General features: G+C 48.5%; 1 protein-coding gene across 1 annotated transcript; it reads right to left on the bottom strand.

The window, feature by feature from the left end:
- Positions 1–11,313: 11,313 nt before the first annotated feature.
- Positions 11,314–13,125, bottom strand: CHST2 (carbohydrate sulfotransferase 2). Its single transcript, XM_062582655.1, has one exon. It carries the CDS (start codon positions 13,095–13,097, stop codon positions 11,811–11,813), a length of 1,287 nt encoding a protein of 428 aa, XP_062438639.1. The 5' UTR covers positions 13,098–13,125; the 3' UTR covers positions 11,314–11,810.
- Between the last annotated feature and the right edge of the window lie 278 nt (positions 13,126–13,403).

Below are 13,403 nucleotides of genomic sequence, written 5' to 3' on the forward strand. Positions count from 1 at the left end.
ATTATAACTTCAAGAACCTTCTCCTGAAGATCTTTTTTAACCTTTAGGACAATTTTCTTTTTTTTTTTTTTTTTCCCCTTCCCCACATACCACTAACACATCTGATGGACACCTTTGTACTAAAATCAAATCAACTAAAATCAACTTTGTACTGAGGTTCAAAATGGGAATTTTCTAAGCAATCAAACAATACTTTTTAGAGAAAATTGGTTTTATTTTGACAGGCTCAAACAGGGTTAGCCTGCAGCTGGGACAAGAGTACTGGGGTGCACAAAAAGCAGTCTACAAAGTGGCCTCGCTGAGGGGCATCCACCCATTAACACAAGGCGGAAAAGCAGTGTCCATCACCCACAGTGGAGCAGAAACACTGGTTATTTACTTGGTTAGCTGGAATCATTTGATATAGCAAAATAACGGTATTGCACTACCAGGACAGAATCTTTGTAAGATTAAATCTCTGTTGTGCTACGCAATATACACAGAGTGGAAGACAGTCCTTGCCTTTACAAGTTTAAAGATCCCTCTAGTCTCAGGACAGAAAACCCATATACTCATCCTGATCGCAAAGCTGGAATACGAGCCTTAAATCTTCTGCTTAAATAAATAAATAAAGGTCAATCCAGTGTGTTATTGTCAAATGTTTTAAGTGGGTTTTACACGATCCCAGCTAGCTGGTCTTGGATTTGGCGTTATTGTGAACCTGCTGAACTCCATCCAGAAACACTCATCCTTCACTAAGCTAAGGAGGCCATTCATTCCTCAGTCTCATCAAGTAACCTTTTTCTTTAACTCTCTCTCTCTCTTTTTTTTTTTTTTTTTTTTTTTTTTTTTTTTTTTTTTAAATGTCTTGCCTAGTGAACATCTCTGCTGGCCGTCAGAAGACCCCAGGTTGCCGTCGGGCTGGCGGCACTGCCTCAGGAGGCGGCTCACGGCCCGGCACAGCTGACACCCTGCCGGCCATTTCCCACACAGAGCCCAAGGCCTTTTGGGCAGAATCGCATTTAAGAATATAATACGCAATCAAATCCAAGTCCCAATTCATGGCTACGATAGAAGTGTTCTTTTTAGTCATTTCATTCAATCAATCTGCATATTAAAGGCTCTCTTCAGGCATTTTACAGCCAAAAATCGCAGTGGAGAGCTCTGCCAAGCACATTCCCGCACAAAACCCACCTGCACCAGGCACGCGAACAGGCAAAGGGGTCTGGAGGGAGCAAGGACCAGGCTGCGTTTTCTCTCTAGGCAGCCTAACTTTCTGCTTTTTCTTCAGGAGTGTGAGGACAAACATTTTCTCTGTTGTCTGAAGAGATTTTTTTTCTACCACAGAGCCAGGCAGGCTGAACTAGTACTTCGGCGACTGCCAGGGCCATCGCTTAATTGGATCGCAGACTGCAATCCACTACTGAAACAAATATTGCAAGTGAATTTGATAGATCAACTGCTTAGCTTGATGCATCCACTTCCCAAGCAGTTGTAGTTCTTCCTAAATTCACTGTATTGACTTTCTGACAACAGATGTCACTACCTTGAAATAACGATGAAGCAGCAGATAAGAAAACAAGAGCACCAGATCCACGGCACCAGCTCCCACAATGCCTCAAAGACACCAGGGGCATTCAGGAAACTAGCCACTTTTATAGAGAAAATAAGTAAATTGTGAAGTACATCTGAAAGCAATTACTAGGGATTTCAACTGCTGTTTAGGGAGGGGAAGTATATACTTCAAAGTCTGCTCAGCTTAACAGAAAGGAGGGGGAAGTGTTGTTACTGCTTAATACGCTTCATTAAAACGAGAAGGGAAATCCACAGGAACAGCGCATTTGCCACCCCACTGTAAATCCACGCTCAGCCCTGCCCGTACCTCTGTTCCCAGCCCCAGCAATTTATTTCTGTCCTGCTGCCTGATAAGTCTTTGCCATTACTTGCATAACGGCCAGTGATCTTCGTTTCTGCTCTTCAGTAACCACGTCTTCTGCATGGCCTGCTCATGCACCACTTGTTCCCTAATGTCTTGCATCAGAATAGAAAATGCCTTCTCTCTTTCTAAGTTACCTTAAATACAATTATTCTCTTTAAATAACAGTGAGTTATGTGAGAATTAAGCGTCTGAGTTAAGACCATATTGTAATCTTAACGCAATAATGTTTTACTAAGCACTGATTTAGCACTTAATTTATGCACTTAGATTTTAAATCTATGAACTAAATGGCCTCATGTGCCTACCTATCTCCTGCTCCTCTAGCCCCTGAGAAACCTCTTGCACCATGGCACAGCACCCCTCACAGTATGTGTTTGCACACACAGGCCAGATCCGAACACACACACTCAGCAATACTGCTAGGCCATTTTTAAAGACCTCCTTAGAATAACCTCCTAGGTAGCTGGTGGCATTTTTACAGCTGTGTCTCACAGCTGTTGGCTCAAAGCCCTTGGCTATTCGCAGGGCAGTGGAACCGAAATCAAGAGCACCAGGACAGCGCAGGCTATGGCTCACGCTGCCTCTAGAGCAGCTGGCATGGTTTTACAGCCAAAGTACATGGGCAATAAAAGACAAAGTGAGTGTGCAAAGGTGATGTATTCAATGGCCTACAAAACAAAATTGTTCTGAACATGCACAAGGGTGCCAGTGGGCCATGCTTGTTGCCTTTACAGCCCAGTAGATGCAAATGATGCATTGCTTTCCCTGAAGCACCAGAGAGCTAGGCTAGAAACAGTAATTACCGCGAACAATAAGGTATTTAATACTCATATTAGAAAAATCACTCACTGAACTAATTTTTTAAGACAACATGGTCTGTTTTGCCAGCCATGCTCAGAGCTGCTGCCTGAGCGCCTTGTCCAGCCTCGTCACCCGTGGCACCAGGAGTTACCAGGAGCCATCACTGCCCCGGCATTGGGGGACATCCCCCTCCTCCCACCGAGCCCCCTGCACAACACCGAAAGCAGAACACCAAAGGCAATGCTCAGCCTTGGGCACCAGCAACCTCCAGAGCCAGCACTAGCAAGCCCCCCACTCTCCTCCGAAACCTTCACAGATGACTCAGAAAAGAAACAAGAAGGGCGGGCATCTTGATTTAGCTTTAGTAACTGAATGCAGAAGAACCGCGAGGAACACTCAAGATAGTACTTCTGTTCTATATTTAAGATGATTAAGTGGTTTTAAAACATGAACTATTTTAAATGCATCACCTGCATGTGCAGTTAACTGCTCTTTTACTAAAACTCTGCTTAGACATTTTAGATTTTTTCCATTTCACCATCCCACAGGGTAAAATTCAGCACCGACTAGAGAAGGTTATGCATTGCCTGTATGCTTAAGCAAAGACAGGCCAAGGTTTACATGAAAGATTTGGCTAACTTAGTGCTTCACCCCAGAGTTACCGAGCATGGCGGACCCACCCCAGGGCCACACTGGGCAATAGGACATAGGTTGGGAGCTAGCACATACGCTTTTCTGCGGTATCTCCCACATAAAGATTCATTAAGAAATAAGAAACTGTTATCTGACATCGTACAAAGCTCTGAAGCCTGCAGCAAGGCAAAAGATCATCCATTTCTTGAGAAGATTTAAGGAATCTGTTCAAATAGAGCTTACAAGCTATGCTCTAGTGAAAGCCAACAGTTACGAACTTCAAAACAATTTTTTAATCCATGCAAAAGACAGAAAGATGCACAGCCAGGTACCACCCTGAGCAAAGCACTTTTCCAAAACATTAATTACAAGGGAACTAATTAAGCAACAGGGAGCCTGACCACCTCCAGAGGCCTGGATAAGCTACAGCCAAGACAAGCACCCACCTGTTCAAGGGGGACAAGCAGCCATAGAAGCAAGGGTCTGGGCCGTTTGGGGGAGAAGAGGAGAGGACAAGAAAGAGAAGCCTTCCCCAAGTGAGCTGGGAAGCCACGCATAGGGCAGGATGGCCACTAGGTACATTAAGGTCCCCACCACCCCGACACACCCTTGTCGCAGGGACACCCCACACATCAGCGCACCCCTGGGGACTCACCTCCACCGGGCTCCAGCCGCACAGCACCAGGGTCCCCCGCAGCAGGCACCGGGCAGCCCGCTGCTCCTCCTGCCCAATTCAGGCCTCGGCAGCCTCCCTCGCTCCCTCCAGCACTCCCCAGCAACACCCCACCTGGGCACAGCCACCTGCCTCGGGGTGCCCTGGCCTAGCTCACGTCCCACGACCCAGCACGAGGCTGGCAGCAGCCCTCCAACTGCCCCCCAAGAGCAGCCCTGAGCCCAGCCAGCTGCAGCCCCTGAGGCTGATTGCACGGCCCTGAAAGGAGAAGCACCTGTGGACCAGCGGGGCCTTCACACCTCTTGGGGAGGATAACGCTGAAAATAACAGTGGGAACAAAAACCCCGGGGTACTCAGCCCCTGCAGAACTGGGGAAACGTCTGCCGTCGCCCAGCTCTTGCGAGGAGCTGCTGCCGCCTGTCTGGGAAGGGCAAAAGCTTACAGCACATCTTCTCAGCCCTTCGTGGTGTCTCTCTTCCAAGTGCTCCGGCAGGTCCTAGCTAGCCCCCCTAGCACCACGTCCTGAGGTTAACTGCTACGGTGCTGGCGAGGCACCAGCTGCACAATTTCCTATTTAAAGCAACAGAAAATTGAGGGGGCTCAGAGGTGCTAGTGATGAGCCCAGGGACACAGTCACAGGGGTAAAACAACACAGTAAGTGTCCGTGGGGGACATAGCCACAGCATTAAACATTTATGCTCTGTATTCTCACCTCTCCTCAGCATGAAAGAGGTTGCTTGGGTCAGATTACTGACCCGATGAGCCAAGGTCAGCCCTGGCAGCTTCCCCTCGCTCCCGTGCGCGGTTAGCTCCTCCTCACCACGTCTGCTTGACTGTTGTACCAACAGCTCTCTCTGAAACGGGACTGCTTTGGCACCACCACTCCCACAGCAATGCTCTCTTCACCCCGGTTTCAAAGCAGGAATACAAAGAAACAAGGTGCAAATAATATCCCATGCAATGTTTCAGTGATGGAAAAGCAAGCAGGGTGGCCAACTTTAAAAACAAGAAAGGGGCTGTACGCTGAGTTAATGGACACAGGAAGGGCAGCGAGCGCTCTGAGAGCGTGCTGGAGAAGAAGATGGAGCGTGGTTTTTAATCATGAGGAGCCACTATGAGATGGATCCTGTGGTGACGTAAAGCACACAAAGTGCCACCACCTCCACCAAGTAATCAACTCCAAGGCACGATGGCAGGATTTTCCACAGACAAGCATTTTCACACTGTCAGCCACGTGCCACAACTTCTCTGCAGCAGAGCACGGTGTTTTGAGCTGGGGCAATAGTGCACACAGGTGAAAAGCACGTGACGCCCCAGAGGCTGGCAGGCTTCAAGCCTTAGCCCTGCTCTTGCAGGTGGCAAGGTCCCAGCTTTCACAGTCATCACTGGGGTGGCACTGGCAGGCTCTGCGCAGCTGTCACATCTTACTCGAAGGAGAGGGCAAGCAGATATCCAAGGTGCCTTGGTCCCTTGGCGTTTTTATAAATGGACCAGGCAATGTGATCCCAGCCATGTACAGCAAGCACCCACAGGAACCGTCAGGGGCAAACAACATTGAAAGCTGTCAGAAGTGATTCTGACCATTACGTAAACAGCAGCATTTTTATCCTGCTTTTAACATGCAAATGCTTTTATTCATCCTCTTCTAACCTTGCTGTATTGTATCATTTGTTTCTTTCTGTTTTCCTCAACAGTATTTCTTTCTTCTTTTAGCAGACAAAGAGCAACTTGTGTTTTGTACTCCTTTCCTTTCTTCTAAATGAATTTCTTCTGCCTCTGCTCTCCTCTTTATCACTCTTGGGTAAAACAAGGGACATTGCTGGATGCAGCATTCTAATTATGAATCCACATTTTTTCCACTCAGATCACTGCTCATTAACCATTTTGCTGCTGACCCTTTGCAACAGATGAGCTGCAGCTAATGTCTACTGCAGCTAAGGTGAAGTAATGACATAACCCCTATTAGCAGTCATAGCCAAAAAACAAAATCAAGGAACAAGAAATTTACATAACAGAATTAGCAGCTTGGGGCCAGATTTGCACGAGCATCATGGTTCAGCGTGAGGACAGTCAAGCACTGGAACAAGTTGCCCAGGGAAGGCAGTGCAGTCTCCAACCTTAAGGGTTCCCGAATCCTGACTGGACAGAGCCCAGAGCAGCCCTATCTCATCTCATAGCAACCGTGCTTGGAGCAGGAGGTCAGACCAGGGACCTCCTGAGGGCCCTCCCAACATGAATTATGAGTCTGTGTTTTTCAGAAGCACATATATGAAATATAATTCAACATATTCCTGCATAATGTTCCCATTCCAGGAAAAATGATGTGCTGAGGCATTCCTGAAAGCTTATCAGCACATCTAGAGTCTGTGGGGTCTGTAGGGTCTATTCCAGTTAGCAGCTCCAGTTTCCACTGATGCCATCAGAAACAGGCCACTCAGCAGCTCACAGAGGCCTGTCTTGCTCAGATTGCTTTCTTCTTAAAGATTTTCTATTTGGGGAGTTTCCCCAGTCTGATTTTCATCTTACTTTTCAGCAGGAAAGCCCTATTTTCAGTTAGCACCCTCCTCCCCACCCCACCCCACCCCACCCCCACCCCCAAATAATGTCATTATATACAGAGGTAAGTTTGTGGTATCTTGTACTACAGGACCCGCAGCCTGTCCAGACTGCTCATGAACTTCCAGGACAGGATCGGAGAGATGGAAGCCTACCACCCAACCTCAGCCCCCCTCCTGCCACCTTGGTCATAACACGCATATGCCAGGTATCAGATGCTGAAGCAGATGCCAAAGCTCTCACCAGCATCAGTGGACCTAGGATGTCCCTCTCCTGTGTACCCTGTAAATGGGTTCCTTACATGCAGGATTTTCTTCTGAGAAGCAATGTCCCATGTATTTTTACATGCATTTTACTGCTTGTGATTTTCACTGAGAGGCAGAAGACAACTGTTTCATCCTAGTTCTCCAATTTGCAATGCAATTTATAATATAAAATTATTTATTTTCATACCTTTCATGACATTAATGTGACGAAGGAGTGTTGGGTATGCTGATTTATATGCTGGCTCTTCACGCATCCGGGGAAGAGAGCATGTTTTATGTTTTGCACGGATCCTCACTGGGTTTACATTGGCCCAAATGCTAAATACTCAATAACGCAGGCTCATTCTGAGATTGGGTACACCTTCCACTCATGATGCCAGTAACCCCAAGCTCCAAAGAAAAATAAATACAAGTAAGTTTTCTAACTTACGAAGGTAAAACAATCTGTATTGTACAGTATCTACGTACTTTCTTTGCAGAATTGATTACTTATGTGGAGAATTACAAACATAATGACAGCCAAGAGCTGTTATTTAAACAAGTTAACACAACTCATTTGCTAACAATAAATCCAAATAGTCACAGTATTGTTTTTTCTTCTTTAAATGTATGTAATATGGTGAATACTGGTGAAATGTCACTCCATGTAGTTTTGGTTTTACAACACACACACGCACACATACACACATTTTCATAAGACCTTTCTCAGGAGCTCTGATACAAAATATAAACCACATCGAGCGACTACCAGGATTATCACCAAGTGCTGACCATCCACGGTGGATACACTAATGGCAGGCAGTCTCCCCCTCACTTACAGTCTCTGTATTAGATCTACTTGCTTCATTCACATGCCTAATTCCAGCAGAGAAATACTTATCCTGGTTGCAATGCCTTGAATTTAAATGGCATGAGAATAAGAACAGATTTGATCCATTGACATCCCTAGGGTCAAGCATGTAAGTAAGGCAGGCAGCACGTCCCCGAGTTTGGCCTGCTCACATAAGCAGCCCCACAGCTGGACACAACTGGCATTTGCAGCTCCATGGGGACCTACACCTGCATTTAAAGGTATGCACAGGAGCAAACCTGAAACAACCTCCAGGACCCTTGTAGAGTGCAGAAGCTAATGTTAAGCACCTCGCACTTTAAGGACACCTAGCACACACTGCAGCAATTAGAAATGAAAGGAGGAGAGCGGTAAAGAAAAATGCCATTCTTCTCATGACCTACAGAATGAAAAATACCTGTTTCAGAATTGATTATAACCACCAGGATTTCCTCTCCAGAGACCTGAGTTCAAATCACAACTGAAAAAACAAGGTTTGTGGTTTAAAACTGGTCCGTTATCTCCTTCCCATTCTCAGCCAGGGGGTGAAGTTTAACCCCTGAGAAGGAATGAGGAGACCTGAAAAAATGAAGAATTTCCTCTTTTTGTTAGAAAGCCTCAAAGACACCTGAACTGTTCCAACCTGGTTTGCTTTATCAGTGTTTAGCTCAGCTGCAACATCCCTGCACATTACACCTATGTTTTAAGTTGATTCAATGTTTGGAGACAGAGGATTTTCCTGTGTTTTCATGCACTTAGTGACTACCCATAATGATACCTGTACAATTTTCTGTATTTGTTCACAGGATAAAACATACAACATAGTTGAGCACTGGGTTTTCTGTTCTACTGCAATGCCATGCCAGCTCTTCAGAGATACCCTGTCCCCCAGCTCAGTGTAGCTTAGTGCACTCCACATCTAGTTTATCCTATTGATTTTTCACTAAGGTGAACTTCGGTTTAAGAAGCACACAGTCACTAGTAAATCAGACAGAAGTCAAACCCATGCAGTTTTTCAAGCGTGAGATGTTATTTGAGTCCAGTATTCAGATCTCAGCTAGATGTCTCTCCCCACAATAGGCAGAGGTCTTTCATAACCACGTTCAAATACTTTCTGATATCCTATTTTCTCTATGATTTTCCAGATTTAAAACTTTTTCATTTTTTTTTCAGTTATCATGTTTTTTTTAAATACCTCTAATCCTCTTTTCTGAAAGCATAAGATAAAAAGGACTAAAAATAGCCTCTTTACTGCCTGTTGTTCATATATTTAATTTTTAACAAAGCAGCATTAAATATAGGGCCTAGCTGACCAGCATTTCACAAGCAAAATCCCATTCACTTCTCCTGCAGCTTTACCTAAAACACAATTGCAGTGCCTTGTTTTGAGGAAAGAAGCTTTGCACTGCTCCTCCTGTCCACTGAAATGTGCCCCGGTACCCTCGCACAGAATGTCGAATAACTCCTTGCTGCAATGTGGTAGGTGGAGCTCAAATAATGGACCAGATTCAGATGTAGTAACTCCACTGACACCGTTCATACCCGTAGAGCGAAGCCGGTGCTTGCAATGCACCACTAACAGAGCAGCTAGCGCTCTCTCAGGAGGGAAAAGAGCTTTTCGATATAATCAGGACCCAAAGGGCACTTGTGGAAGCTAAATCCGCCGGGCTGATGCACATCACACGCGCAGAGGCAATCCCTGCCCGCTCTGCTCACCCGTTAAACTCCCGTGGAGGAGGGAACGCAGCAGGCGGGAGCGACCACCCCGCGGGCAGAGCGGCTGCTGCAACACGCTGCCGCGAGCCAGCCCCGTGGGAACAGCACCGGGGTCTGGCCCTCGGCGGCAGCGCAGCCGCGGGCGCCCGTCCCGCGCCGGCGGGTACACGGGTGCTGCACGGCACCGCCGTACGAGGGCCCTTAATGAAGCGGCGGGCAGCGAAAAGCAAGCTCTGCGATCTCAAAGCAGACCCGAGTTTTCCAGTCCTGCCCCGGGACAGTCCCAATGCAAAATGCAAAGCACAGGGTTTGCCCAAACCCAGGTGTCTGCCATCCATTCGGCATCGCGTCGAGCGCGTGCAGTGACGACACAGAATACCTAATCCCACAAAAAAAACAAGTACCTTAATATGTATTTTGATTATCAGATTAACTATCCCTTCCATTTTCAGCACAGCTATCTGGGACTTGGGAACGCATCCGAACAGCCCGGTTATGTGAGTTCTCAGTGACAGCTATTACTGATGCTACGTCTGCTGCCGGCAGCGATGAACTGAGGGAAGGGACAGGTCTCACAGGTATTCAGCAGCCGTGCATAGGCAGCCTCCTGCAACAGTCTCTGAACTAGTTTATTAAATGTCTGTTTAACATCTACTGCCAAAACTTTATCAAGGACTCAAACACTTTAGCAGTCAGTTACCACCTGTTTGACTTAAAACACTAACATGAGAAAGACATATTACACATCACTACAACATTCACACGCACACTCTTATCAGCATCCTGTTTATATCAATTTGTTTTCACAAATCAGTTTCCTTCTTCCTACTCATATTCTTCGCATTTGCTGAAGGCACAACACCCAGATAGGCAATGTAAAACGTACTTCCCATAGAAAAGTCAACAGTCTCCTCAGAGAACAGTTTGGCAAAATGCTTTTGCTTAAAAAAATCAAGTTTCAAGATAAGCCTTTCAAAGAGCATTAGAGAACACCACCACCAAGATTAAAAAGTGCTTGAGATGCTTGTACTTCTCCTGTGCAATGCATCACTTCACCTTTAATAAATAGGGACTTTTTGAAGGAAATTATAAAAGCAGAAGTAGTAAAATCTCCTCTTTTTATCAAGTTTAATAGATGAGGCAGATTCTTTAGGCAAAGCTCCCAGAAGGAAAGAGCCAGATCACCATCTGGCTCCATCACAGAGCAATGACAATTCACAACAAATGAATATCCGACCAACACTCTCTGAAATCGAATGCTAGTTTGACTCTGTAAAAACTCCATTATTATAGCTAAAAATCCTCACCTGTACGTTTCCTCCTTCCTTATACATAAATATACTCTCTGACACTTACACAAAGGGGAAAAAATAAATGATTTTGTGCATTTTTCAACACTTCCCTGTTATCCTGCTTCCAAGGGAAGTCAAGAAGTATCTTAAATATCTTACTGTCTATTACATAGAATATATGTAATATATAATTTTATTTTCGTTTTCACACATGCTATGGTTTCCAGTATGACAAATGTCTTTTTAAATCCTGTGGGTTTTGTCACACTGTAGATCCACCTCTATTTGACAGCGATTCCAGAACATACAGGTCAAGACAAAAATAAATACTGCTGCGATAGCAAATGTTTTAGAACTCTTAGGACATTATTACAGTGGCACTTCAAAGACTTTTTAAATACAACAAAAGGGAGACAACAGTTAAATAGAAATCTGCTTTGATACAGCCATAAAACCTGCACTACATTTACGAGATCTGTACTTGTTTGTGCAAGAGCAGCTTCTAATCTTTGAACATGTCAAATGTTGTACTCCAGCCCTCCACCCATATCCATAAAAGAGTCCTTGCTGCTATTTTAAGCAAGCATCCCTGTAAGCTGTACATAAGCAATGCTGTAATTCCCAAACAATTGAGGTAATTATAAAAATGAATATCATTTATTGTTTTTCTTTATTACTATCATGTCTGAACATTCACTTTCATACAAAAGTCTGATTTTCAGCATTTTGCCTTCCAAGGGCATCCCCTCCGCACCATGGGAGACAGATGTATTAGGAATTGTGCAAGAGTTTCGTTACGAGCCTCAAACCAACAGGAACTCCGTAAACAAGATTTTGGAACAGAATCACACCTGGCATTTTTGAGAAGGGGAAAGGGGCTTTACATATATGCTCAGTTCTGCTTTATTTTTTTTAAATCATATATAACCCAATTAAAGAGAAAAAAGGCAAAAAAAATGAAAGAAGGAAAAAAAGAAAGAAATCATCACATTACTGTATGTTACCCTTCAGCAGTCTTTGAAGGAAATCAGAAACCAGGTTGCTTTTCCCAGCTCCCTCCCTCACTCAAGCCAAGAGGACGGGCTCGTCTGCCCGACGGCCGTGTCAGGTGCCCGTGCTGCCCCCATCACAGCCGCGGCTTCCTGAGCAACGTTCTGCTGAGGTCCTTCACCTCTTCGGGGCTGCCCACCCGCTCGTAGCCCAGCAGGGCCATGGGCTGGTGGCAGTACTCCTCCACCTGCTTGATCTGCTGGAAGCTGAGCGCGGTCCTCCAGGCGCTCAGCGCCTGCGTGGCGTTCCTGGCCGACACCACGAAGGGCTTGGAGGAGTAGCCGGGGCCACTGGTCATGTTGAGGGCGAATTTCTCCATCTCTGGGCTGACCGACAGGTTGACGAAGCCATAGACCTGCCGCAAGGTCTTGATGGGCTCCACCACCAGGTCCTCGTAGCGCACAGCCAGGTAGTTGCCCTGGAGCCAGTCGGGGGGGTGCAGGGCGGTCTGCAGGGTCTTGGCCATGCTGCTGCAGATGACCTCCATGGCGCCCAGCGCGTGGTAGTCTGAGCCGCCCCCACCCTCCTTCTTGCCGCCCAGCTTGTGGCCAGCGTCCAGGAAGGGCATGCGGTGGATGCGGGGGTCCCGGCTCCTCACCACCTGCAGGCTCTCCCGAATGAGGCCGTGCCGGGATTTGATGCGGGAGCTGGCGACGGCCCGGGGGTCGCGCACCAGGTGGATGACTTTGAGCTCCAGGGCCGGGTCCCGCATGAGCGGGGCAAGGACGGCCAGGTCGAAGACGCGGACGCCCTTGATGACCAGGGTGCGGTACTTGTGGCACTCCTCCTGGAAGCGGCTGAGGCGCTGCGGGGGGCACTTCTTGCACACCCGGTCGTCCACCATGCCCACCACCTCCTTGCGGTAGGCCGGGCAGAGGGGCGAGGAGCAGATGACCTTGTTGGTGGCGGCGCCGAAGATGCCCAGCGTGGTGAGGTTCTTGCCGGCGCCCGCCGTGCTGTAGAGCTGGAAGACGGAGAGGTCGCAGCGGTACAGGGAGCTCAGCATGTCGCGGGCCGCCCCTTGCAGCGAGACGGCGTCCCCGGGGTACAGCTTCTGCCAGACGTGCCACACGGGCTCGTAGAGGAAGAAGACCTCGGGGTTCTGGTTGAAGAGCTCCCCGAAGAAGGAGGACCCGGACCGCCAGGTGGTGAACACATAGACCAGCTGCCGCCGGGCGCCGGCCGGGCCGCGGCTCCCCGCGGGCGGCGGCGGCGGCGGGCGGCGGCGGGCGGCGGCGGGGGGCTCGGCGCAGCGCCGCGGCTCCCGCCGCCACTTGTACTCCAGCAGGTTGAGGGCGGCGAGCAGCAGCAGCAGCGCGTAGCCCAGGCACAGCGCCAGCGCCTTCCGCCGGCACGCTTTCATGCTGCGCGGCGGCGGCGGCGGCGGCGGCGGCGGCGCCAACTGTTGCTCAGCGGCGCGGCGCGGCGCGGCCCGCGGCCCGCAGCAGGGCGCGCCGCCCCCGGCGCCGTCTCCCGCCCGGCCCCCCGCGCCCGGCCCGCATGGCGCAGCGCCGCGGGGCCGCGGGGCCGCGCCGCGATCAGCACCCGCGCCGCCTCCGCGCCGCCATCGCCGCTGCCGCCGCAGCGCCGCGCCGCGCAGCGCCGCGCAGCGCCGGCCCGGCCCCGCGCCCGGGCGCGGCCAGGCGAGGCGGTGCCGCCCGCGCCCCGC

The sequence above is a fragment of the Rhea pennata genome, chromosome 9 (genome assembly GCF_028389875.1).
Source record: "Rhea pennata isolate bPtePen1 chromosome 9, bPtePen1.pri, whole genome shotgun sequence".
NCBI classification, from domain to species: Eukaryota; Metazoa; Chordata; class Aves; order Rheiformes; family Rheidae; genus Rhea; species Rhea pennata.